Genomic DNA, 23,762 nt, shown 5'->3' on the forward strand with positions numbered 1-23,762 from the left:
AAGCCAGGCATGGTGGCACATGCCTGTGGTCCCAGCTACTTGGGAGGCTGAGGCAGGAGAATCACTTGAACCCAGAAATTGGAGGTTGCAGTGAGCCAAGATCACACCACTGCACTCCAGCCTGGGCTACAGAACAAGACTCCATCTCAAAAAAAAAAAAAAAAAAGCCTTAGGTAGTGTCCAGTCTATCCCAAGGAATCACGGCTTTGGAAAAATATGTGGAACATGCTTGATCACGGGTATCACGGGGAGGCAGCAGTTGAAGACCTTCAAATGATACCTGTCCCTCCCCCCAAGTCCTGACACAGGCTCTCTGAAGAGCGTAAACCCCTGTTGTACACTGTGTTCTTACACACTTCCACAGACGAAGCCCAGTGTACAGGGGTATTGAGAATCTCTTCCTTTGATTCAAGCAGTTTGCAAGCTAGAGTTTGAGAATCAGTTAGAAGCCATTCTACATCAGGGAGAGAAAAACAGTCCAGTTCCAAGAAAATGCCCAAGCATAGTTTTATTCTATCAAGTTTCCTAAATTGGGTTATGATGGACCTATTATCTTGGCAGGAAGATTTGTCTGTCAGTATCTCATGGTTAGAAGGGAAGAATTCTTGGTTCCAGGCTGTCCCTTGGATGCTTTTGGTGCCTCAGGGCTTGATTAATGTGTTTGTGGGATGAAAAGGCCTTCAGAGGGCCGTGTCTTCCCCAAAATTGCCAGGGCCTGGAGGAGGTCATAAGCCAGCAGAGGCCTGGCATACAACGACTTGGGTTTAGGTGTTCTGTGGTTGAATCAGGCCCCCACACACATGGCCACAGGACTGGCATGGCCTTTTAAAGTGTCTGCCTCAGCTCGGAGAGGCTGTGGAACCTGTCAGAGCTCACACAGCACTGGGCTCCGCCCTGGGGCCAGACCCCAGGTTCAGGGCCTTGCCCCCACCCCACACTGCCTCCTAATGGGTGATCCATTTCTGTGTAATGGAAGTATCTACACAATGGATGCTCTCACTAGGCTTCTGAAAGCAATAGTATAGTGGGCTTCTTTATTTTTCCATAGAAAATACATTTTAAAGGAATCTGATACTTGATCCTTACGGCAAAATAGGTACCACCGGCAAAATAGGTACCACCGCGTATCACTTTGGGCCATATTTCCATCTAAAAGGAACTATTATGTGTTAGATCACTGAACCAGTTAAACCAAGTAGAAAATCAAAGGAAGGAGTTTCCATGAGAAGTAGAATGTGCCATTGCCGGAAGCATTCAGTTTTTTGCATTTATATCAGCCCATCTGGTTCACTGGGTCCCTTGAGGTGGCTGCTTGCTCCAGGTGGGCTCACCAAGCCCCACCAGCCTGGACCCTTAGCCCTGAGCTCCGGAATGTTGATGACTTCTCATCCCAACATGAACCGACGGTCCACATAATCCAAGCTCTCTCAGGGCTGATTTTGTTCCAGGGTTAAGGGCCAGACTTTGGAGAGGAACTAGTCTTCTCTCACTCTGCAAATCAGTCTACGGAGCCTGCTAGGGCTGTGTTCCTTCTAAGTGTCCTCAGCCTAGATCCCCTGCAAATAAATGCATTCCTTTTAGTACACATACTGCAGTGTGTGGGTTGGCGCGGGGCTGGCAGTGGGGGCTGGTACCTTCCAGCAGCCACATGTTCATATCCCCATTCAGGTCGCTCCTTTCCCAGTACTGAGGCATTGGGGAAAACAGAATTGGTAATGAGAAGTCATTGGGAACCTGGAAGCAGAGCAAGGGAAAATAAATGCCTTCAGGGTGGTTTTACTTCTTCTGTGGTAGAGAAGAGCCGTCCAGTTATACTAGAGGGACGTTTTACTGACTCTGGTAAATGCCAAGTGTTAAGAGCTACCCTTTTCTTTCTTGCTGATGAACAGTGCTGACTACACATTGAAAAAATTACTCTGTGACTTTCTCTCTTCTAAACTCCACACTGACCTTTGGGTTTCTGCTTGTCATTACAGTGTCCTCAGCATGTTCACGCTGGTGTGCTAGGCACCGATTTTACACACTCTTTGACACTGATTGCATTTTGTATTGGCTCCTTCCGGTTGACAGCTGGGAAGGTTCATTAGTCACATCAATAACATGTAGAGACCACTGGGAAGGATTTCTGGACACAGGGCCACCACAGGCCCATGTGGCACCTGTGTGCAAATCAGATAAAGGGCCTCAGGGTAGCCGCAGCCCTGGGCCAGGGTGGCATGCAGCTTGGATGTGAGCCCCACTCATTTCCTCAGCCGGATGTGCTTGCGCAGGGCACCACAAGGCCCTCCGTGGACAGCTGGAGACCAGTGAAAGTGTCCCCGCAAACATGGATTGAGCAGCCGCTCCATGCCAGGCACCAGACTAGCTACTAGGGCACAAGGGTGGCCACAGCACCAGCTCTGTCCCTGTGAGCTTGCAGGTTAGCGGGGGCCAGAAAAGCTGGTCCATGAGATGGAGGGCAGCCACAGCAGAGGCGGCAGCAAAAGCATGGCACCTTTGAGGACCTGTGGGCAGTTCGGAAGGACCAGTGTGCAGAGAGGCGGGGCAGGAGGTGGCTCATGGGTGGGAGGAGTGCAAAACCAGGCTGTCTTGTAAACTGGACACCTTGTCTGCTCTCTATTGAATATTTCTCATTCCAGATATCTGCATTCTTTTTTTTTTTTTTTTTTTTTTTTGAGACAGTCTTACTCTGTCACCCAGGCTGAAGTGCATTGGCGCAATCTCGGCTCACTACAACCTCTGCCTCCCAGGTTCAAGTGATTCTCCTGCCTCAGCCTCCTGAGTAGCTGGGATTATAGGCATTCACCACCATGCCTGACTAATTTTTGTGTTTTTAGTAGAGATGGGGTTTCGCCATGTTGGCTAGGCTGGTCTCCAACTCCTGGCCTCAGGTGATCTGCCCACCTCAGCCTCCCGAAGTGCTGGGATTATAGGCATGCGCCACCATGCCCAACTTTTCAGTCTTTCTTAACACGACTTACATTTCAAGTAGTTTTAACATACTACCTGATTATCATACAAGTAATTCTGTACACTACAAAACATCTAGGATTCAGTAGAAAGAAGAAAACGTTATCTCTAATTCTACCACTCAAAGATTATGACATTTTGGAGAATCTCCTTCCACACTATTATCCTATTGGATTATTTGATCACTAATGACATTTAATTCTGTTCAGTTCATGCACTTAAGTTTTTCTTAAATGTTTACCACTATTGAAAAAATTTAAAATTTAAATATGTTAATAACATCATTGATTAATCTGCAAGCAGAAGATGAGTCCCCTCATGGTGTGATGTTCCCCTTGGGAGAAGGATGGTTCCTATTTCCTTTGGTTGACTTATGTTTTCTGGAAGAAAAAAAGTGGTCACTGACATTACCCCCAACCAATGATGTGATGACTTAAATGTCTTAAGTCCAGCATGGAGTTTAGAAGAGAGAAAGTTGCAGACTAGCTTACAATGTGCAGCCAGCCCTATCCTCCAGAAAGAACACCAACGTTTATTTTACTGAGACGGAAGCCCCCCAGTGGGTTCAGCTTTTTGAGGCCCTGAAGGAGGGGTTGCAGGTTAGTAGTCCAAGTGTTTTTCCTCGGCAAATAGTGCCACCTTCTGGCGATTCTCTTGCATTAGGCGCACAGTTTATAAACCCCTAGGGATGGCTCCAGCGATGCACCACCACAGCTGGAGGCTGATGTTTTCCATCATTTCACCCATCATGCAGCCAAATGTAAGCATGAGCCATGACAGTTCCCATGGCCAGAGCCATGCATAAAGCAGGCAGGCCAGGCATCCGGTGCTGGTGGCCTTGCGTGTGCCTGTAGGAAGAGCGTTTGTCCAGAACCAGGCCGCAATTTGACTTCCACCTCTGCTGCTATATAGCCTTGCAGCCCTGAGGAAGGGGCTTGCTCCCCAACCTCCTGGTGCCTGCACAGAATTGGCCCGGAGGATGAGTACCATTTCATAAATCCTCAGTGCACTTCCCAGGGTCAGGTATTGTGGCCATTTTATCCTCTGACTTTCTGACTTTGGATTTGTCTCTCTTTCCAGGTAGATGAAGAGTACAAGAATCCTCACACGGTAGACCGAGTTCCTATGGGGAAGGTCCCTCATCTGTGGGGCCAATCCTTGTACATCCTCAGCTCGCTGTTGGCAGAGGTAGGGAGCTTAATGGCCTCGCAGACTGGAAACCATGTGATTGAAGGTGCAGGGAACCCCGGAAGGGCATAGGGACTCTCTGCCAGGGGTGCGTGTGGATGTCTTTTGCATCTTCATGCGTTTAAGGTCAACTGAACCGTGTTGGCTCCAGGGCTTGACTCCTGGCCTTGACTCCTGGCCTTGTGTGTCCATATTTCCATTAAACCAGCTCAGGTCCATGAGGTCCCAGCACTCCCCTTCACCCCCTGCCAGCATTCCTCCTCTGTGGCTAGAATCTCTTCCAGTTGATGGTCAGAGGAGCTGGAAGCTTCTCGGCCAGGATTGTTGGCACATCTGATCCTAGAAGATAAAAGATTTGGGAAACGACTTGATTGGCCCCTAGCTGCCCCTGCTCCAGTCCTAGGCGCAGGAAGCACAAGGACCACAGATTTCTACAGAAAGGGGCGGTGGGCCGGATTTTCTGTGGTGAATTTTGTGTCAGGTGTTCCCCCGGACAACCCGCAGTACCCTTCCTTCTGCAGACAACTGCCTCTTGACTCCTTTCTTTTTGTTCAGCATTGACTTGTCCCCGGGCTTTTGTTTTAACATGCAAATACTTTGGAGCTCCCTCAAATGAATCTCCCAGTCCTCAGTGTGAGTGACCTTATCAGATGGGCTATTGTTCCTGAGAGGGTCCTGCCCAGCTGAGTGCTTTGGCTGGACCCGGGGAGGCAAGGAGGGGAAGGAGCCCAGGGAAGGGCTGAGGGGCTGCCAGGCTCTAGTAAAGGCGGAAGGGGCGGTGGGTCAGCATGCCACCGGGTTCCTAGAGTGTCAAAGCCCAGGATGAAAGCTACCACTGTGGAAGCAGCCCTCAGGAACTCTGCCTGCCGAGCTGGAGGAGTTGTTTTACGGGTACCTCAAGACTCCCCGGTGTCATGGTCATGTCCTTGGAGTAGGGGCTGTGTCTTCCACTCCTGTCTTTATCAGTAGGGAAAACGCATATATCTCCTTTGAAAGCCAGCCCTGTCTCTCACTAGTTCTCTGACTCCGGGCAGGTCTCTAATCTCTCTGGGCTTCGGTTTCCTCATGTGTAAAATGAAAAGGTTGGACTTGATCATCTCTGCGATACCTTCCAGCTCTGATTTCTGTATCAGTGAGATGGGAAACGAGTAACTCCCCTCCCCTACTTTCTCCTCTCTGATGTAAAGGCTTTCTCTGGGCCCAGCACTAGGTCCGGTTCCCCCTCAGAACTCCCAGAACACCTTGATCCTCTCTCTTAGGGCTCGGATCATTTGTAGAAAGTACAAGGAGGTACATATTCAAAGAGAATACTTTGCAAGGGAGTGGGGGTGGGGGGACCAAGTCCCCACTCAGCCACTTCCCTTGGGTCATTACCTTGGTTTCCCCACCTGTACAGTGGTGATGGTGGTAGTGTGGGGGCCAAGGTGTTCCCCTAAAGGTTTGATGAAAAATCACTGACATGAGGCAGATTGATTAATAAGAAAAAAGGGCATGCAGATGTACTTAACATGTATACATAGGAGCCTTCAGAATGAAGACCCCAAGATCGAGGGGAAATTTTCCATTTTTATGCATAGTTTCAACAAAATATGGACAGCTATGTAGAAATGTGATTAGACAAAAAGGACCTGATCGAATGCTAATGGACCAGGTGGGGAAACCCAGTGAGGCCTTTCTGTGCAGAACTCCTTCCTTCTGGGGGTAGGGCAGGACCCTCCCTGGACTGGGGCCCTTATGACCTACAGCCAAACAAGGTATGTCAGGGAATTTTTTATGGCCAGTTTTTACAGAGAATATTTTTAGGTTTTGTGGCTGGCTTTGGGGAAAAAGGATTCTGGTTTCTATGCCTGCCTTGGGGAAGAAGGATTCTAGTTTCTGTGGCGCCTCCAGAAGAATGGACTGAGAGAGGGAGGCAGGAGAAGGTCAGAGGAAAACTTTTGCTTCTGAGGCTGCTGCTGAGGTCTTCGTTTTGGGGGTGTTGTTTTCTGAGCCCCAAAAGTAGTACCTACCTGTCAGGAGGCATAAGTGTGACAGTGCACATACAGTGGCTCAACACAATGCTTGGCATGTTACTGAGAGCTCAGAAAGTATTGGTTATCATTCTTTTTGTTCATACAAGATGGTGGCATATTCGACGAGCCCTAGAGAGCTAGGTGCAAAAATGCAATACGTTTATCAGTGGCAATTTGAATGACGTTACTCTGTTTCACAGAAAATAAGCAATTGACTCGAAAAATATAAAGAAAAAAGTCTTGACTGTGTTGAGCCCCAAAATATTTCATTTTCACATCTCAGGTTAAGATGAAATTTTAGTTAATCTATATTTCATGGTGTTAATAATGCTCCTCTTTTCCATAGGGATTCCTTGCCACTGGTGAAATCGATCCCTTAAATAGAAGATTTTCCACTTCAGTCAAACCTGATGTTGTAGTTCAAGGTTTGTGAGCGTGTTTACTATTCATATTTAACTTTGTAAAACCAATGTTATTTTAATTCAGATGGTTGCCTAATTTCTTGTTTAATTTTTTTAAAGTGTGTATGTGCCTATGCTTTAGCATGTAGCAGTTCTGTGAGATGCGTTATATAACTCAGTGGCTCCCAAGGCAACAGAATTCTTCCCAACCACAAAATGACTTTCTATAAAGCAATTGTTTTCTTGAATATAAACATTGATTGCAACTGGGGCACAAGTGATTCATTGCTTATCATTTTTCATCCTCGTTATTCTTTGAAAAATAGAGCCTAAGTCTGGTGAAAACTCAGAACCCAACTGAGGGTCATTCATTCCTCCCTTGGAGTCCTGACGTCTTTCCGCCTTTCACCTGTGTCCACCTTTCCTCTCCCTCCTCTCCAGCCAGCCCTTCTTCTGGAGAGGGAGGAAACCAGCCTGGGCTGCTGCTGCCCTCTGCCTAGCCAAGTGATTTCACCCTTCTGTGCCTCAGGGTGCCAGGACTTGAGCTCCCTCACTGGGGCTTCCTAAGATGTACTGAGGCTGCAGTGGGGAAAGTGCTTGCTGTAGTGCCTGGCCTGTGGTGTGCGCCCGGGTGGAGCAGTTCTCTTCCTACCTTCCCTCTTAGGGAGGAGCTGGCAGTCCAGTAACATTCTGTGCCCTGCAGAGCACACCAGCTAATGCCATAGCACATTGTATGTACACCGTATTGCCCCTGAGGCTGTACATTTCTTAATGACAAGGTCCGTATCATTCTTGCAGTTTCTATGTTGATTGGCACATACGCACCCATATGTTGAAAACAGTGAACAAATGACAAGCATTTCTCTGTGGCCACTGGCTCATTTTGCTTTGGGGACTCATGCTGTGTTGAGATGAGCTGATATCACCCAGTCAATAGAGCCACGAGATACACCTGTCACAGCATTCTGATTAGGTAAAGTTTGTGATGACCATCATCATCTCCACCTTACACACGAGGCTTAGACGTTAACCCGCTCCCTTAAGGACCCACAGCTGGCAGCTGCAGGTGTGAACCCATTCCTGACTTCCAGGTGGACTGATCCAGCTGGACTCCATTGTCCCTGCTCTAAGCCAGAGCATGTCCTGCTAATTCTTCCCTTGAATCTATTAAGACCGTTTTTCCAGCTGCAGTCTGGGACACTTTAATGGGTGTTGACCAGCATTTGTTTAATAGAACAGTGTAGAAATTCCCAGAAGGTCAGGCACAGAGTAGGGGAAGTGCAGTTTCAGAAACTTTGCTACATCCAGCTGCACAGATCATGAGGCTCCCAGGTCTCCCCCAAAACCACTGCACTAAAGGAGTTACTCCTACAGAGAGTAGCTGCTGGCGTTTCGATAAATGTGGAGTCAAGTCATGCCTGTCATTGGAAGCTTTAGAAGAGACAGGTGTTAAGGGAAGCCACCCAGCCAGCCCTGCATGGCTGATGTTCCCATTTCCGGAGGGCCTGGGAGTTTAGGTTTCAGTCCATGTGCAGCTGTAACTGGCCAGTTGAGCATGCAAGGCTTCCCTGGGGGCTTGTTGTGAAGGTCAGATGAGATAATGGATATTAAAATACTTGAAAAGGCATCAAGTGCTGTGTAAATATAAAGAGGTGACACTCAGCTCTCAACTGCATGTGTATGTATTGTACATTCCGGCCCCACCAGCCTGTGATTGTACTTAATAGTAGTCAATCCTGCACTGCCCTGAGCCTCTCCAGCTCCCAGAGGGCTCCGCCGCAGCTGGACATGGCACCAACCTTTCTCCCTGTGGCCGTGCTCCCCTTTTCCAGTCCCATCCTGTACTCCTTCCCTTTGCCTCAGCACTGTCCCTTCTCAGAAGGCCAGCAGTACTAGTACAGCAGGTGCAGCCTAGCCGATCCTGGGTGGTCCCTAGTGACGGCCTCCCTCCTCCATGGGCCCCCAGGTCCCAGGCACAGTCAGCTCCCTGCCTGCTGGAGAGCCAGGTGCCCAGGCTCTCCCACCAGAGATGGGGCCCAGGCCAGCCCTGGGGTGCTTTTTCCCCACCAGTGGGGCCCTGTGTGGGAGTTCTGAATGGGCCAGGCTGCTCCACTACCACCAGTATCCCCACTCACAGACCCACTTTGCTTTCTCTAGAGGAAAGGATGCCCCCTCAGAGCATCCCCTGCCAGTAGGCGCACCCATTTTACTCTTCTTTTCCCCGTCGTTTGGGAGCAGGAGCACAGGCTTCTGGCATCCCGTAAGTGGAGCTGTTTCCACTCCTGACCCTGCACGAAAAGGGACACCAGGCAGGTTTAGAATAGATGCAGACCCAGAGAGAGGCAAGACATTACTTGAGATGGGACATTTTGGCTTGGGACTTATTGAGGACAATTTCTAGAAGTCTCCTATCAGACTATCTCGCACGTTGAGGGTACTTGATAAATAGGCATCAAGGTTGTTGAGAGGTGGCAAGGACAGAATGGGGAGGAGCAGCAGGACGAACACTGTCATTTCCAGAGCCAGTCATTGCGTGGAAGAGCATGCTAATGTGTATGCCAGCAGGCAGACGAGGGCAGTAAGGAACACGTGTCCATGTGAAGAGATAAGAGTCATAAGCTAACGCTCATTCTGTGTTCTTGTTCACAGTTACTGTTTTGGCAGAAAACAATCACATTAAGGACTTGTTGAGGAAACACGGGGTGAATGTCCAGAGTATCGCGGACATTCATCCAATTCAAGTCCAGCCGGGCCGGATTCTTAGTCACATATATGCCAAGCTTGGTAGGTTTGGGGAAATTACCTGGGCCTTTTTGGCATGGGGGCATCTCGGTTCTAGATTTGGGGTCTGAGGGAGACTGTGATATACATAAGTTCTAAAGACTTGGACAAAATACTAAAGCAGGTGGTTCCACCGCTTTGATGTGAAGAGGAACGGGCGAACCAGCACGTTCTCACACCCGTTCAGTGGGCACCATCGCAGGTGGCCAAGCATTCACCAGATCTGTTGTAAAGTAAGGAGCCACCTTGGAGAATTTACAGTTGGAAAAGTCATTTGTGTCTTGATAATGCTTCTCATATTTACCTTTAATATCAGAAAATGCTTATTTACACATTAAAATGGGAGGAGGTTCTCTATGCTTTTTCTAGAATCTGACTTTGTTTACTATTATGGCTCAATACTAAATAAATCAAAAGTAAACGTTCTATAGTCCTTTTAGTAGTTTTATTCCATGCAGTTCCAACCGGGTACTGTTCATACACATCCATGAAAAAAGGAGGGGTGGGATTTGTTTTAATATGCAGCTTCGTGCCATTTTAAAGAAGGATTATGGCAGTAGAAGAACTAAGCCCCAAAGTGGGTTGTCTAATCTAGAAATAAGCTCAGTCTTAGCCTGAGTTGCCTGCATTACTTGTTACCGTATTTCCTCTAACTCCGATTTCTCTTTTACTTTTCAAACAGGACGAAATAAGAATATGAATTTGAGTGGGCGACCATATCGACATATTGGTGTCCTTGGAACCTCTAAACTATATGTGATTAGGAACCAAATCTTTACTTTTACACCCCAGGTGAGGAGAGCAGGCCAATGAGCATCTTTTTTTTATTAAGTTCTCTTTGCTGTCTGGTAAGCTTTTCTCCTGTGCATATGACAGAATTCTGCGTGCGTGGGTTCAAATAGAGACATATGAAACGACACCCAGTGCCTAGTACAAGTCTGCCCGTAGTAGGTGCTCAGTAAATGCTGATTGAGACAGGTGTGCCATCACTTCCGGTCATGAATATTAGTGAAATTCAGACTGCTTTAGAAGTTTGCTGTTGACATGTCACTTGACTCACAGCCCTTGTGCCCCTAATTACAGTCATACAGTCATCTCTGACCCTTGTGCAAGCTGTCAGACCCTCTGTGTGACACACAGCCAGGCTGATTTTCTGGGCACACCCCCACTTACTGGGCTACTGAGTGTACTGATTATGGAACTTATCTGCAGAGCTTTGGTTTCCAAAGAAAACTAGTCCTGTGGAAGTACATAAAAATGTTTTTCACCCATTTGGGCAGCTAGAAAGACCAACAGTGGGATCGCTTTGGCAGCATGGGGCACAGCCCCCACTTACCTGGGCACAGGGTTGATCATGGGGTCTTGGGTCAAGCTTCTGTTTCATCCTAGCCCCTGCTGCTCACTGAAATCTTGCAAGCTATTTCCCTTAGTGACAAATCTCAGTCCAGAGCTAAGCATGCACTAGTCCAGAGGCCAAGAGAACAATTTGATTTGTTCTCAACATCAGGCAGCAGTGTCTTTAGTTGACATTAACCAAAGCCATCAATCAGGTAAACAGAGCGTCCACCTCTCACCTGCTCACAGTGCCCCCACTTGGAAAGCATTTTCGAACCCATAGCCCTGGAAGGAGCAGGAATTAAGGAGTTATTGATTTGCTTTCAGAGACAGCGGTGTTGGGCAAGATGCTTAAATCCCCATCTGAGGAGCCGAAAATAAATCTAGCAGTGCACCTCTCCCTTCTACTCTACAGCGACAGCTCCCAGGCAGGCAGCAGACTGATTTGTCTGATCTTGAGCAGGGCAGCCCCATGGCTGGGTGGATTGAAACCAGTACTGAGCCTCTTGCCTGGTAATAAAACCCCAGGATTAGTGCTGAGCTGAGTTGTCAGCTGGTGTTTCCAGGTAAACAAAGGGTGGCCGTTTACCCAGCCTCTTCTGACTTTCAGTTCACCGACCAGCATCACTTCTACCTGGCCCTCGACAACGAGATGATCGTGGAGATGCTAAGGATCGAGCTGGCCTACCTGTGCACCTGCTGGAGGATGACGGGCAGACCCACGCTCACCTTCCCCATCAGCCGCACCATGCTTAGTAACTCCAGGGATTTCAGCAGGCTCCCTCCTGCCCCAGGGGTGGTTTGGGCTCTTACAAATGTTTAAAATGGCTCCCATGGCCAGAACTAAGCACTGAAGGGGCTTCTTAGCAGTTTGGTTTCTTATCTCAGGAATCTTCTATGCCAAAAATATTTTAATTAGATGGTGTTGATGAAAATGTTTCAGTGCATAAGAAGGGGAAAAAAAAAAGTCTTCCCAGACTAAACTAATTCATCACTTTTTTTTTCCTTAGCAAATGATGGCTCAGACATTCATTCTGCTGTGCTTTCCACAATTAGAAAACTAGAGGATGGATATTTTGGAGGAGCCAGGTAATTTGTGATTTAAAAAAAAAAATAAGAGTAGCACTGACCTTTCTTAAAGTCCTTTGCTGCCCTTGTCCCGTTTTTCATATTGATTGTTGAATCTAAAAGCATGCAGTTTTAGAGTAAGCAGGAAGGTAACACTTCTCTAATCCAGTCTCCCATGTGAAACTTGGCTCATCTCTGAAACAGCACGCGGCTGGTATCTTTTAAGCTTTACTTGCACCAGGAGGCCTCAGACATAGGGAGGTGAACCATCAAGTCCCTCTGAAACGTCTGTTCTTGGAACCCATGTATGGAATTCTGTGTATGTTTCTGTTAAAAGGTGTGGAAAGAAATACTCAGTGCCTGGGATCCGGCAAGTGCCCAATAGACGCTCCTTGCACCGACTTGAATATACTATCACCTTAAGATTCATTTGCGGGACTTGGCAAATTCCTTAGAGCCCTTAGAGCAGAGCACCTGAATGAGTCCGCGTAGGTCACTGTGCCCTCACCCCCTGTGGAATGAGCCCCCTTCTGGTTTACAGGCCCCAAGTAGGGCAGACGCACCCAGGCATTATGCTTAAGCACCTTGAGTGATACAGGGCTTGCCCTCCAGGAATACCCCTTCCATTTTTGTGCCCTCTGCTGTCACAAGGCAGAGGTCTTCTCTGTAGTGTCTATTCTCTCATCTCCCTCTACTCCCTAGGATATACCAGAAGGGCCCCAAGAGAACACTGTGGACCAGGCACAGGGGCTCACACTATAATCCCAGCACTTTGGGAGGCTGAGGCAGGCAGATCACCTGAGGTCAGAAGTTTGAGACCAGCCTGGCCAACATAGCAAAACCCTGTCTCTACTAAAGATACAAAAATTAGCCAGGCATGGTGGTACACGCCTGTAGTCCCAGCCACTCGGGAGGCTGAGGCAGGAGAATCGCTTGAACCCAGGAGGTGGAGGCTGCAGTGAGCCAAGATCATACCACTGCACTCCAGCCTGGGCAACAGAATGAGACTCCATCTCAAAAAAAAAAAAAAAAAGAGAATCTCACGTGTAGCCCAGTGTGGCTTTTCCAGGACTCAGGGAGGCTTCTGTTTGGTCGCTGATGGAATGCCAGTTGCTAAAACTTTTGGAGTTGAAGTCGCCCTTTCTTCTCATATCCTCTCACCCCAGGGATACTGCTACCACAGCAAAGTCACTCATTTTTTAAAAATTATGGTTAACCACCTTGAAATCGCTCCCAGCGTGTGGGGGTGGACCTGCAGAACCTCAGAGCCCAGGCTGTCAAACCCAGCTTCCAGGTTTCATTGGAACTGTGCCCAGCCTAAAGTGATAGGGCCACTCAGGACTTCTGCTCCAATCTGGGGATGGCTTCCCCATCGAATTCCTTCTAGAGGGAACCTGACCTCTTCCATCATAGCACCCCTGGCCCTGTGTGATGGTGTTTCGTGGTAGGGACTCATAAATAATGGAACGAGTGTGCCCAGAGAATCACTGCTTCTAGGCCAGTCGTTTTGGGGGAGAAAAACAAAACAAAAACATGGGTTGGTTCTGTTTAAAAGCAGTTTGCTCGATATGTTTTGTCAAACGGTTGGTTGGTTCAGTAAAATAGATTCGTATTTGTGTTGGGAGTAAGAAGTCAGTGTGATTCATTTGGCTTTTAATATGCTGTGCGCGTTCGCTTCATACTTGCTATTGAATTTTTGTGTGAATGTCTTGGCTGACCGCTTATATGGGGCAATCTGCAGAGTAATATATGTATTGATTCCAGCAGAAGCACCACATGGTTGTGCAAAAGTCTCTCAGTGATTCATAGTGGAAGGTTATCCACACACTACCTGTGTCCCTAACCCGGTGTCTTCTTGGCAGAGTAAAATTAGGGAACCTTTCGGAATTTCTCACCACATCGTTCTACACGTATCTGACTTTCCTGGATCCAGACTGTGATGAGAAGTTGTTTGATGATGCCAGCGAAGGGACTTTCAGTCCTGATAGTGATTCAGATTTGGTAGGATATCTGGAAGACACCTGTAATCAAGGTATGGCTTGAAATGCTTTTGTGGGTAGTTCGCTGAATTTATTTAAACTTTAGCATTGTGATAAAATTGCCGTAAGACTCAAATACAGACAATGATAAATAAAAACAAGGAAAAATGAAACAAAAAAGAGGCTTCTGAAATTTGCATATATTAAAATGAATAAAATGCCAGTTTAAAAACCGAAACTGCGGCCGGGCGCGGTGGCTCAAGCCTGTAATCCCAGCACTTTGGGAGGCCGAGACGGGCGGATCACGAGGTCAGGAGATCGAGACCATCCTGGCTAACATGGTGAAACCCCATCTCTATTAAGAAATACAAAAAACTAGCCGGGCGAGGTGGCGGGCGCCTGTAGTCCCAGCTACTCGGGAGGCTGAGGCCGGAGAATGGCATGAACCCAGGAGGCGGAGCTTGGAGTGAGCTGAGATCCAGCCACTGCACTCCAGCCTGGGCGACAGAGCAAGACTCCGTCTCAAAAAAAAAAAAAAAAAAAAAACCGAAACTGCAAATGATGTCCTTGAAAGTGCATTTTTTTAAACCTCGAAGGACAAAGAGTTTCAGGAATGGGGACCTTTTTTGTTTTTTTTCTTCTCTTTTTTTTTTTTGTAATAGTTGTTGTTGTTGTTGTTGTTTGTTTTTGAGACAGGGTCTCGCTGTTGCCCAGGCTGGAGTACAGTGGCATGATCATGGCTCACTGCAGCCTCGACTTCCTGGGCTCAAGCAATCCTCCCACCTCAGCCTCCCAAGTGGCTAAGACTATAGGCCTGCAGGGAAGCATCACCATACCCAGCTAATTGTTTTACATTTTATAGAGATGGGGTCTCCTTGTGTTGCCCTGGCTGGTCTTGAACTCCTGGGCTCTACTGATCAGCCTGCCTCGGCCTCCCAAAGTGCTGGGATTATAGGCAGGAGCCACCGTGGCTGACCAGGAATGGTGACTTTGCACAGAATACATACATTCTGAAGACAGAAACATACTGCTTGAATTTTCAAAGGAGTGGTAAAATGATCTAGGTTTGGTTGGATATGAGTGATGAAACCCTATGGATATAACATTTCTCATTCTGAATAAGGTTTTGAGGTGATCTGTTTTTCACCTTTAGATAGTAGTTGGAATTAGGACTGGGAGTTCCATAAGGCTTAGCTCACTCATGACAAATTAAAACAAAAAGCCCAGACTTCGGCTGCTATCCTTCACGCTGTCCTTCAGGCTGTCTTACAGTTCATCTTGGGAGGACGAGATGTAAACACTCTCTTGACCGGTAGTTTTTTTTTCCTTGGATGAAGTTTTTCCAAACAGTAAACTTCTACACACATACATTATCTCTGTAAATCTCTTCTTACGCTTCGGGAGTGAGTGGGAGTGCAAATATCGATATCTCAATGTTGTCGTCTGCTAAGCCTACTCAGTGCTACTGGCTACCTGTGGTCACTATTGTGCAGCCATATTTCTGCAACTTGGTTTCATTGGCTCTTTTTCTTGCTTGTCCAATTACAGAAAGCCAAGACGAACTTGACCAGTATATCAACCACCTTCTGCAAAGCACATCGTTGAGGTCCTATCTGCCTCCTCTTTGTAAGAACACAGAAGACCGCCATGTCTTCAGTGCTATCCACTCCACGCGGGACATCCTTTCTGTGATGGCAAAAGCAAAGGGTTTGGAAGTTCCATGTATGTTATTAACTCTTTTCTGCCTGTTAAAATACCTTTTTTTATCAAAGTAATGCAGGGACATAATTTAAAAGCCAAAGAATCCTAGAAGACAACAAAATGCCCCCCACATCCTTCTACTTAGAGGTAACCACTTTCAACTCTTTTAGCTCTTTCTTCTGGTATATACATATCTCTGTATTTCTCAGATAATGTGTGCATACTGCTGTCTTCACATGCATTGACTTGATTCGGTACCTGTTGACTTTTGATTATGTGGGTAAGGATCTGGCTGTCTTAAATCACCACTCTTCTGCTTCACTCCCCCTAACCCACCACAGAGTTAAAGTTTAGTTAAATCAGTATTCACTCTTTATATCATTGTATGTACGCAAATATTATTTCCAACTGAGCATTATAGTATACTCTGATTATATTCCCATTTTTACTCTTTGTTTTTTCGAAAGGTAAAGTTGCCCTGGCTTTTCATTTGCTTCGCTTTCTTTCCACATCTCCCAGTGGCCTCGCAATACAAATTTCCACAAGCTCAGTCGTATCAGTGAATCTCTCAATTCCACTACCTTTCTTAGAGTCCACGAGTCTCCTCCTATCTGGGCTGACTGCGCTCTAGGCCTGTTGCGTATGTGTCATCCTGGGAATTTCCCTGGCTTGTCTCCTTAGTTGGATTCCCTGGTTCCTGAATCTGTTGTGTTCCCCTTTCTCAATGTATTCTTCTGTTTTGGTGCAGCACATTCTAGAATAGTTTCAGTAGGTTTCAAAAAAAAAAAAGTGAAGTGGAAGAGGGCATGATAGTGACAGCTCTCAACTTGCTTGTTTTTCAACTGCACTGCCCTCTGCCCCCTTCTGGTTTGGTTGCCCTCAATGTCTGAGGTGCTTTTCACCCTGGGATCTTCCCTGGAGGCTTCCTTTACTTGTCTCCTGAGATGGCTCTCCTGTGTTCTGTATCCCAACTCTTCTTTCTTGGTTCACCCTTACTTTGATAGAGGACATGCAGTAGTTTCCTGAGAAACAGCACACAGTGGGCAAAATTGTTGAAACCTTGCCATTTTAAAAATGTCTACAAATGTTCCAGACCCATTTGAGAGTTTGGCTGGGTATAGAATTCTAGATGGAAAATACATTTTTTTGGCTGGGCGTGATGGCTCACACCTGTAATCCCAGCACTTTGGGAGGCCGAGGCGGACAGATCACTTGAGACCAGGAGTTTGAGACTAGCCTGGCCAATATGGTGAAACACTGTCTCTACTAAAAATACAGAAATGAGCCAGGTGTGGTGGCCTGTGCCTGTAATCCCAGCTACTCGGGAGGCTGAGGCAGAAGAAGCAGTTGAACCTGGGAGGCGAAGGTTGCAGTGAGCTGAGATTGTGCCACTGCACTCCAGCCTGGGTGACAGAGCAAGACTCCGTCTCAAAGAAAAAAAAAAGACAAGACATTTTTTTTTGCAGATTTTGAAAGTATGACTTATTGTCTTCTTGCTATCAGTGTGTTGGTGTTGCTGTTGAGAAATCTAAACCCAGCCAGACACAGTGGCTCATGCCTGTAATCTGAGCACTCTGGGAAACTGAGGCAGGAAGATCACTTAAGTCCAGGAATTTGAGAACAGCCTGGGCAACATAGTGAGACCCCGTCTTTACAAAAAATAGAAAAATTAGGCATGGTGGCACATGCCTGTAGTCCCAGCTACTTGGGAGTCTGAGGCAGGAGGATCACTTGAGCTCAGGGAGGTTGAGGTTGCAGTGAGCTGTGATCACATCACTGCACTCCAGCCTGAGTAGCAGAACAAGACCCTGTCTCAAAAAAAAAAAAACAAAAAAAAACCATTCTTGCATTGCCATAAAGAAATACCTGAGACTGGGTAATTTATAAAGAAAAGAGATCTAATTGGCTCAGGGTTCTGCAGGCTATACAGGAAGCATGATGCTGGCATCTACTCGGCTTCTAGGGAGGCCTTAGGAAGCTTCCAATCATGACGGAAGAAAAAAGGGGAGCAGACACTTCACATGGTGAAAATAGGAACAAAAGAGAGTGGCAGGGGAGAATGGTCACACACTTTTAAACAACCAGATCTCAGATGCCTTGTGAACTCAGAGCAAGAGCTCTCTTATCACCAAGGGGATGGCCCAAGGCATTCATGAGGGACCACCCCCATGATCCAAACACCTCCCACCAGGCCCCACCTCCAACACTGGGGATTACATTTCAACATGAGATTGGAGTGAGGCATTCAAACCATATCAGAAATCTAAACCCATTCTGATTTTTGGTTTGTTTGTTCGAGACAAGAGTGTCACTCTGTCGCCCAGGCCGGAGTGCAGTGGCACGATCTCAGCTCACTGCATCCTCCACCTCCTGGGTTGAAGCGATTCTCCTGCCTCAGCCTCCCAAGTAGCTGGGATCAGAGGCGCACACCACCACGCCAGGTTAATTTTTGTATTTTTAGTAGAGACAGGGTTTCACCTTGTTGGCCAGGCTGGTCTTGAACTCCTGACCTCAGGTGATCCACCCTCTTGGGCCTCCCAAAGTGCTGGGATTACAGGCGTGAGCCACCGTGCCCGGCTCGTTCTGATTTTTGATACTTCAAATATGAGCTCTTTTTCTCTTTGAAAGTGTTTAGGATCTTCTCTGCTCCCAGCTTCTGACATCTCAGTGCTGCACCGTAATCTCTATCTCATGTGTTTTCATCCATTGTGTTGGACACACAATGGGCCTTTCTAATCTGGAAATTTGTTTTTCAGTCCTGTAAAGTTTTCCTAAAAAGCTTCTTGACTCATTTCCTTCCCTACATTTTCTCTGTTCTTTCTTTCTGGTGTTTCTGTGATTCCAAAGTTGACTTCCTGAAGAAGACTTTATCATTTTTTTCCCTCTGTTTTCCATTTTTCTGTCTGTCCTGAGAGCCATTGTCTCAACTTTTTCTTCCATCCCCTCAATTGAGCCACTTTTGCTATCACATTTTAAATCTTTTTTCCCCAAATTGCATCTGTTTTTGTTTCATGTTTACAATATAATTTCTTGGCCGGGCGCAGTGGCTAACGCCTGTAATCCCAATACATTGAGAAGCCGAGACAGGCGGATCACTTGAACCCAAGAGTTCCAGACCAGCCTGGGCAACATAGCAAGACACTGTCTCTACAAAAAAATAAAATTAGCCAGGCGTGGTGGTGCATGCCTGTGATCCCAGGTACTTGGGAGGCTGAGGTGGGAGGATCGCATGAGTCCAGGAGGTTGAGGCTGCAGTGAGCCATGATCATGCCACTGCACTCCAGCCTGGGTGACAGAGCGAGACCCTGTCTCAAAAAAATAATAAAAATACAGTATAATTTCTTTTTTTTGAGAGAGAGAAGGAAAAGGTCCTGTTCTGCCACCCAGACTGAAGTGAGTGGTGCAATTACGGCTTACTGCAGCCTTCACCTCCCAGGCCCAAGTGATCCCCCTACCTTAACCTCTCAAGTAGCTGGGACCACAGGTGCATGCCACCACACCCGGGTAATTTTTATTTTTATTTTTGTGAAGACAGGGTTTCGCCATGTTGCCCAGGCTGGTCTCAAACTCCTGGCCTCAAACAATCTGCCCACCTTGGCCTCCCACAATGCTGGGATTACAGGCATGAGCCACCATGCCTGGCAATTTCTTATTATTCTAAGAATATTAACGGCAGGGCTTTTTGTTTTGGTTTGTATATACCCTTTTTACTCTTTGAATGGTTTCCATGCCCCCAGATCACTTTTTCCGGTTTGCTTAGGTGTCTGTCTTCCACGTGAGAGTCCTCCTTCCAATGCCCTGCTCCTCCTCACTTACCTGGTCATGAATGAGAATCTCCAAGCCCAGGGGTGGGGCTTGTTGACTCAGAGTTATTTGATTTCCCAGAGATACTCTACAGTCTCTTAGTGGATTTCCTATTTCAAGGATTAGGATCTGGTTGCCTGGAGCTATATAGTTACTTATAATTCCCTTGAGGAATGTATCCAGGCCTTCAGATGTGCTATTCAGCAGCCCCCCTCTCTTTGAGCCCCTTCCTCTTTTACTCTCTTCTGAGTGACCCTCCAGTCTTCTGTCAGAGTGAGTGTGAGTGAGGTGCTCATCAAGCTGGGTGTAGTTGAAGCAGGTGTCCAGGGAGCTCACTGCTTCTCAAATAGCTTCTCTCCAACCTTCCTTGTCTTGGACACTCCTTCTAGGCCCCAGTTCCAGAAGCACATGGCGCAGCAGGCCCCAAGGACTTCTGATGAGCCTTGGGTGTAACTGACCAGCTCTCGGATTTCTCCACTGCAGACTTGGGAATTGGTTGCCTCGTATCAGCTGAATCACTTATCTTTCATCCATCAGCTTTCCCGCTTGTGAAATTCTGTTCCTGTGGTCATCTTTCTTGTTTTTCTTCATTCTCAAGGATTTGTCTTTTTAAAAAAATATATACAGTCATGCACCACATAACTTTTGGTCAGTGGCAGACCATATATATGGCAGTGGTCCCCTAAGATTATAATGGAGCTGAAACCTTTCTGTCACCTAGTGATGTCGTAGCTGTGGTGACGTTGTAGCACCATGCACTGCTCACATGTTTGTGGTGATGCCGGTATCAACAAACCTCCTGCACTGCCAGTCGCATAAAAGTCTAGCACATACAATTATGTATGGTACATAATACTTGATAATAAGTAAGTATGTCGCTGGTTTGCATATTTACTATACTATCATCATTATTTTAGAGTGTACTCCTTTTACTTATTAAAAAAAGTTAGCTGTAAAACAGCCACAGACAGGTTCTTCAGGAGGGATTACAGGAGAAAGCATTGTTATCTTAGGAGATGACAGTTCAATGTACATTACTGCCCCTAAAGACCTTCCAGTGGGACAAGCTGTGGAGGTGGAAGACAGTGAGATGGATGATCCTGGCCCTGTAGAGTCCTAATGTATGTGTTTGTGTTTTCATTTTTTAAAAAAAAGTTTAAGAAGTAAAATTAAACAATAGATCAAAGCTTATAGAATAAGGACATAAAGAAAATATTTTTGTGGGCCGGCGACGGTGGCTCATGCCTGTAATCCCAGCACTTTGGGAGGCCGAGGTGAGTGGATCAGGAGGTCAGGAGTTCCAGACCAACCTGGCCAACATGGTGAAACCCCGTCTCTACTAAAAATACAAAAATTAGCTGGGCGTGGAGGCGCGCGCCTATAATCCCAGCTACTCAGGAGGCTGAGGCAGGAGAATTGCTTGAATCCGGGAGGCGGAGGTTGCGGTGAGCCAAGATCGCCCTACTGCACTCTAGCCTGGGTGACAGGGTGAGACTCCATCTCAAAAAAAAAAAAAAAAAAAAATATTTTTGTACAGCTGTACAATCTGTGTTTTAAGCTGTTATTACAAAGTCAAATTTTTTAAAATTTAGGTTTATAAAGTTACGGTAAGCTAAGTTTATTTAGTATTAAAGAACACTGTATGATGAATTGAATGCAGTGTGAGTGTACAGTATTTATGAAGTCTACAGCAGCGTCCAGTCATGTCCTAGGCCTTCACATTCACTCACCACTCACTTACCCAGTCACCCAGAGCAACTTCCAGTCCTGCAAACTCCGTTCATGGCAAGAGCCCTGTAGAGGTGAACCACTTTTCATCTTATATACCATATTTCTTGCTCTGTTACCCAGGCTGAAGTACAGTGCCATGATCAGGGCTTCCTGCAGCCTCAATCTCCTGAGCTCAAGCGATCCTTCTGCCTCAGCCCCCCAGTAGCTGGGACTATGGGCATGCACCACCACACCCAGCTCATTGTTTTTGTTTTGTTTTGTTTTTTGAGACGGAGTTTCGTTCTTGTTGCCCAGGCTGGAGTGCAATGGCACGATCTCAGCTCACCATAACCTCTACCTCCTAGGTTCAAGTGATTATCCTGCCTTAGCCTCCCCAGTAGCTGGGATTACAGGCATGTGCTATCACACCCAGCTAATTTTGTATTTTTAGTAGAGATGGGGTTTCGCCATGTTGGTCAGGCTGATCTTGAATTCCCAACCTCAGGTGATCCGCCCGCCTCAGCCTCCCAAAGTGCTGGGATTACAGGCGTCAGCCACCACGCATGGCCTACCATTGTTTTTGTTTGTTTGTTTGTTTGTTTTAATTTTAGTAGGGATGAGGTCTCACTATGTTGCCCAGGCCAGTCTTGAACTCCTGAGCTCAAGAAATCCTCTCACTTCAGCCTTCCAAAGTGCTGGAATTACAGGCATGAGCCACCATGCCTGGCCTGTACCCTATTTCTACCATACCTTTTATATGTTTAGACACACAAATACCATTGTGTTACAGTTACCTACAATATTCAGTACAGGAACATGCGTACAGTTTTATAGTCTAGGAGCAATAGCCTCTATCTAAACTACGTATGTAGTAGCCTATACCATCTAGGTTTCTGTAAGTACACTCTATGCTGTTCATTAGTGAGGAAATTGCCTAATGACACATTTCTCAGAATGTATCCGTGTCATTAAACAATGCATGACTGTATATATTTTCTATAATGTTAGTGGAGGATTGGAAGGAATTAAAATTACGATGTGTATTCAATTCACAAGTATAACCTGGAGGTCTATAAATGCCTTTTAAATATGCATTGTCTTTACCTTGAAAACTTCCTGTTCTCCTGAGATGACATGCTATAGCCCGGAAGACAGAGATGGCTTAATGAATAAATATCGATAATGATAATATCCAGAGGTGGTTGAAAAACAAGCCCTGCTGCCCGGCAGTGGCAGAATGAAGTGCATACTGGACCGGAAGCCCAGACACCTTGATTATGGGAAGCCACCTTGGACAAATGGTCTACCCTCTCTGGGTCTCTCAGTTTCCTCATCTGAAAGAAAAAGAGGTCAGGCGAAATCACTTCTGAGCTTCTTTCCATTCCTGGGATGTTATATCATTTTCCCTGAATTCCAGGAGGGAAAAGCGAAATCCAGTTCTCAAAGCAAGATCTATGCCCTGCTCACTTCTTATCCCCAGATTTAGCACATGAGGTAGCTACATGATAAATTCCTGTTGAAGCTAAATACGTGATCTTTCCTTCTGTTGGTTTATGTTAGATAGGGAGCAGCCGCCATACTTCTCAAAAGAAGTATTGGCCGGGAACGGTGGCTCACGCCTGTAATCCCAGCTCTTTGGGAGACCAAGACGGGTGGATCACCTGAGGTCAGGAGCTCAAGACCAGCCTGACCAACATAGCGAAACCCCATCTCTACTGAAATATAAAAATTAGGCTGGGCGAGGTGGCTCATGCCTGTATTCCCAGCACTTTGGGAGGCTGAGGCGGGCAGATCAGCTGAGGTCAGGAGTTCGAGATCAGCCTGACCAACATGGCGAAACCCCGTCTCTACAAAAAATACAAAATTAGCTGGGCGTGGTGGCGCATGCCTCTAATCCCAGCTACTCGGGAGGCTGAGGCAGGAGAATCACTTGAACCCGGGAGGCAGAGGTTGCAGTGAGTCGAGATCACACCAGTGCACTCCAGCCTGGGTGACAGAGTGAGACTCTGTCTCAAAAAAAAAAAAAAAAAGGAGTATTTTATTGTTTTTCCTCCTCAGAATAACTGTCTTTATTCTTTTGTTTTCCAGTTGTTCCCATGACTTTGCCGACTAAAGTTCTAAGTGCCCACCGTAAATCACTGAATCTTGTTGATTCTCCTCAGCCACTCCTAGAAAAGGTAAAGTATATGGAACAGCTTTTTTTAAAAGTATGGTGTTCTACAATGCAGGATTAGTCCCCAAACTCTTTCAAATGGCTAAACTCAAAAGAAACAGCATATTTCTCGATATCCGGGACCTTTTGGTTTAGAAGCTCTGGGCTTGGATGCGAACCCAATCACTTCATTGTCTGGAATCTGACTTGTATCAATATGTACACTGAATGTGATACAAACCTTTATATTTTGCCTGTAGAAAAAAAGGCTACTACCTTGCTACCTACTCATCAAAGTCTATGTAGCCACTAGAGGAAATAGCTCACCACCTAGCCCCGCCTAACTGTTTAGCCGGCCAAGGTGGGACTACTTGTGGAACAGGGAGCAGGACTCTGTTCCTAATGGCTTTTTTAAGTTTTTCTTAGGGTCTTGCTGTGTCACCCAGACTGGAGTGTAGTGGTGTGATCACAGCTCCCTGCAGCGTCAACCTGCAGGCTCAGGCGATCCTCCCACCTCAGCCTCCCAAATAGTTGGGACTACCAGCGTGCGCCACCATGCCCGGCTAATTTTTGTATTTTTTGTAGAGACAGGGTTTTACCATGTTGCCCACACTGGTCTGGAACTCCTGGGCTCAAGCGATCCTCTCACCTTAGCCTCCCA

General features: G+C 46.6%; 1 protein-coding gene across 1 annotated transcript in view; it reads left to right on the plus strand.

Annotated features, from left to right (window-relative positions):
• The window catches only part of PHKA2 (phosphorylase kinase, alpha 2 (liver)), a 90,807-nt gene that overhangs the window by 48,964 nt on the left and 18,081 nt on the right, over nt 1-23,762 (plus strand). Inside the window, exons 12-20 of the mRNA XM_011995810.1 lie at nt 4,051-4,158; nt 6,517-6,595; nt 9,221-9,355; nt 10,035-10,144; nt 11,298-11,442; nt 11,698-11,776; nt 13,618-13,787; nt 15,283-15,456; nt 23,038-23,126. Of these exons, the coding sequence (XP_011851200.1) occupies nt 4,051-4,158; nt 6,517-6,595; nt 9,221-9,355; nt 10,035-10,144; nt 11,298-11,442; nt 11,698-11,776; nt 13,618-13,787; nt 15,283-15,456; nt 23,038-23,126 (1,089 nt within the window). The remainder of the gene's footprint in view (nt 1-4,050; nt 4,159-6,516; nt 6,596-9,220; nt 9,356-10,034; nt 10,145-11,297; nt 11,443-11,697; nt 11,777-13,617; nt 13,788-15,282; nt 15,457-23,037; nt 23,127-23,762) is intronic.

Source organism: Mandrillus leucophaeus, unplaced genomic scaffold, assembly GCF_000951045.1.
Source record: "Mandrillus leucophaeus isolate KB7577 unplaced genomic scaffold, Mleu.le_1.0 Scaffold499, whole genome shotgun sequence".
NCBI lineage: Eukaryota > Metazoa > Chordata > Mammalia > Primates > Cercopithecidae > Mandrillus > Mandrillus leucophaeus.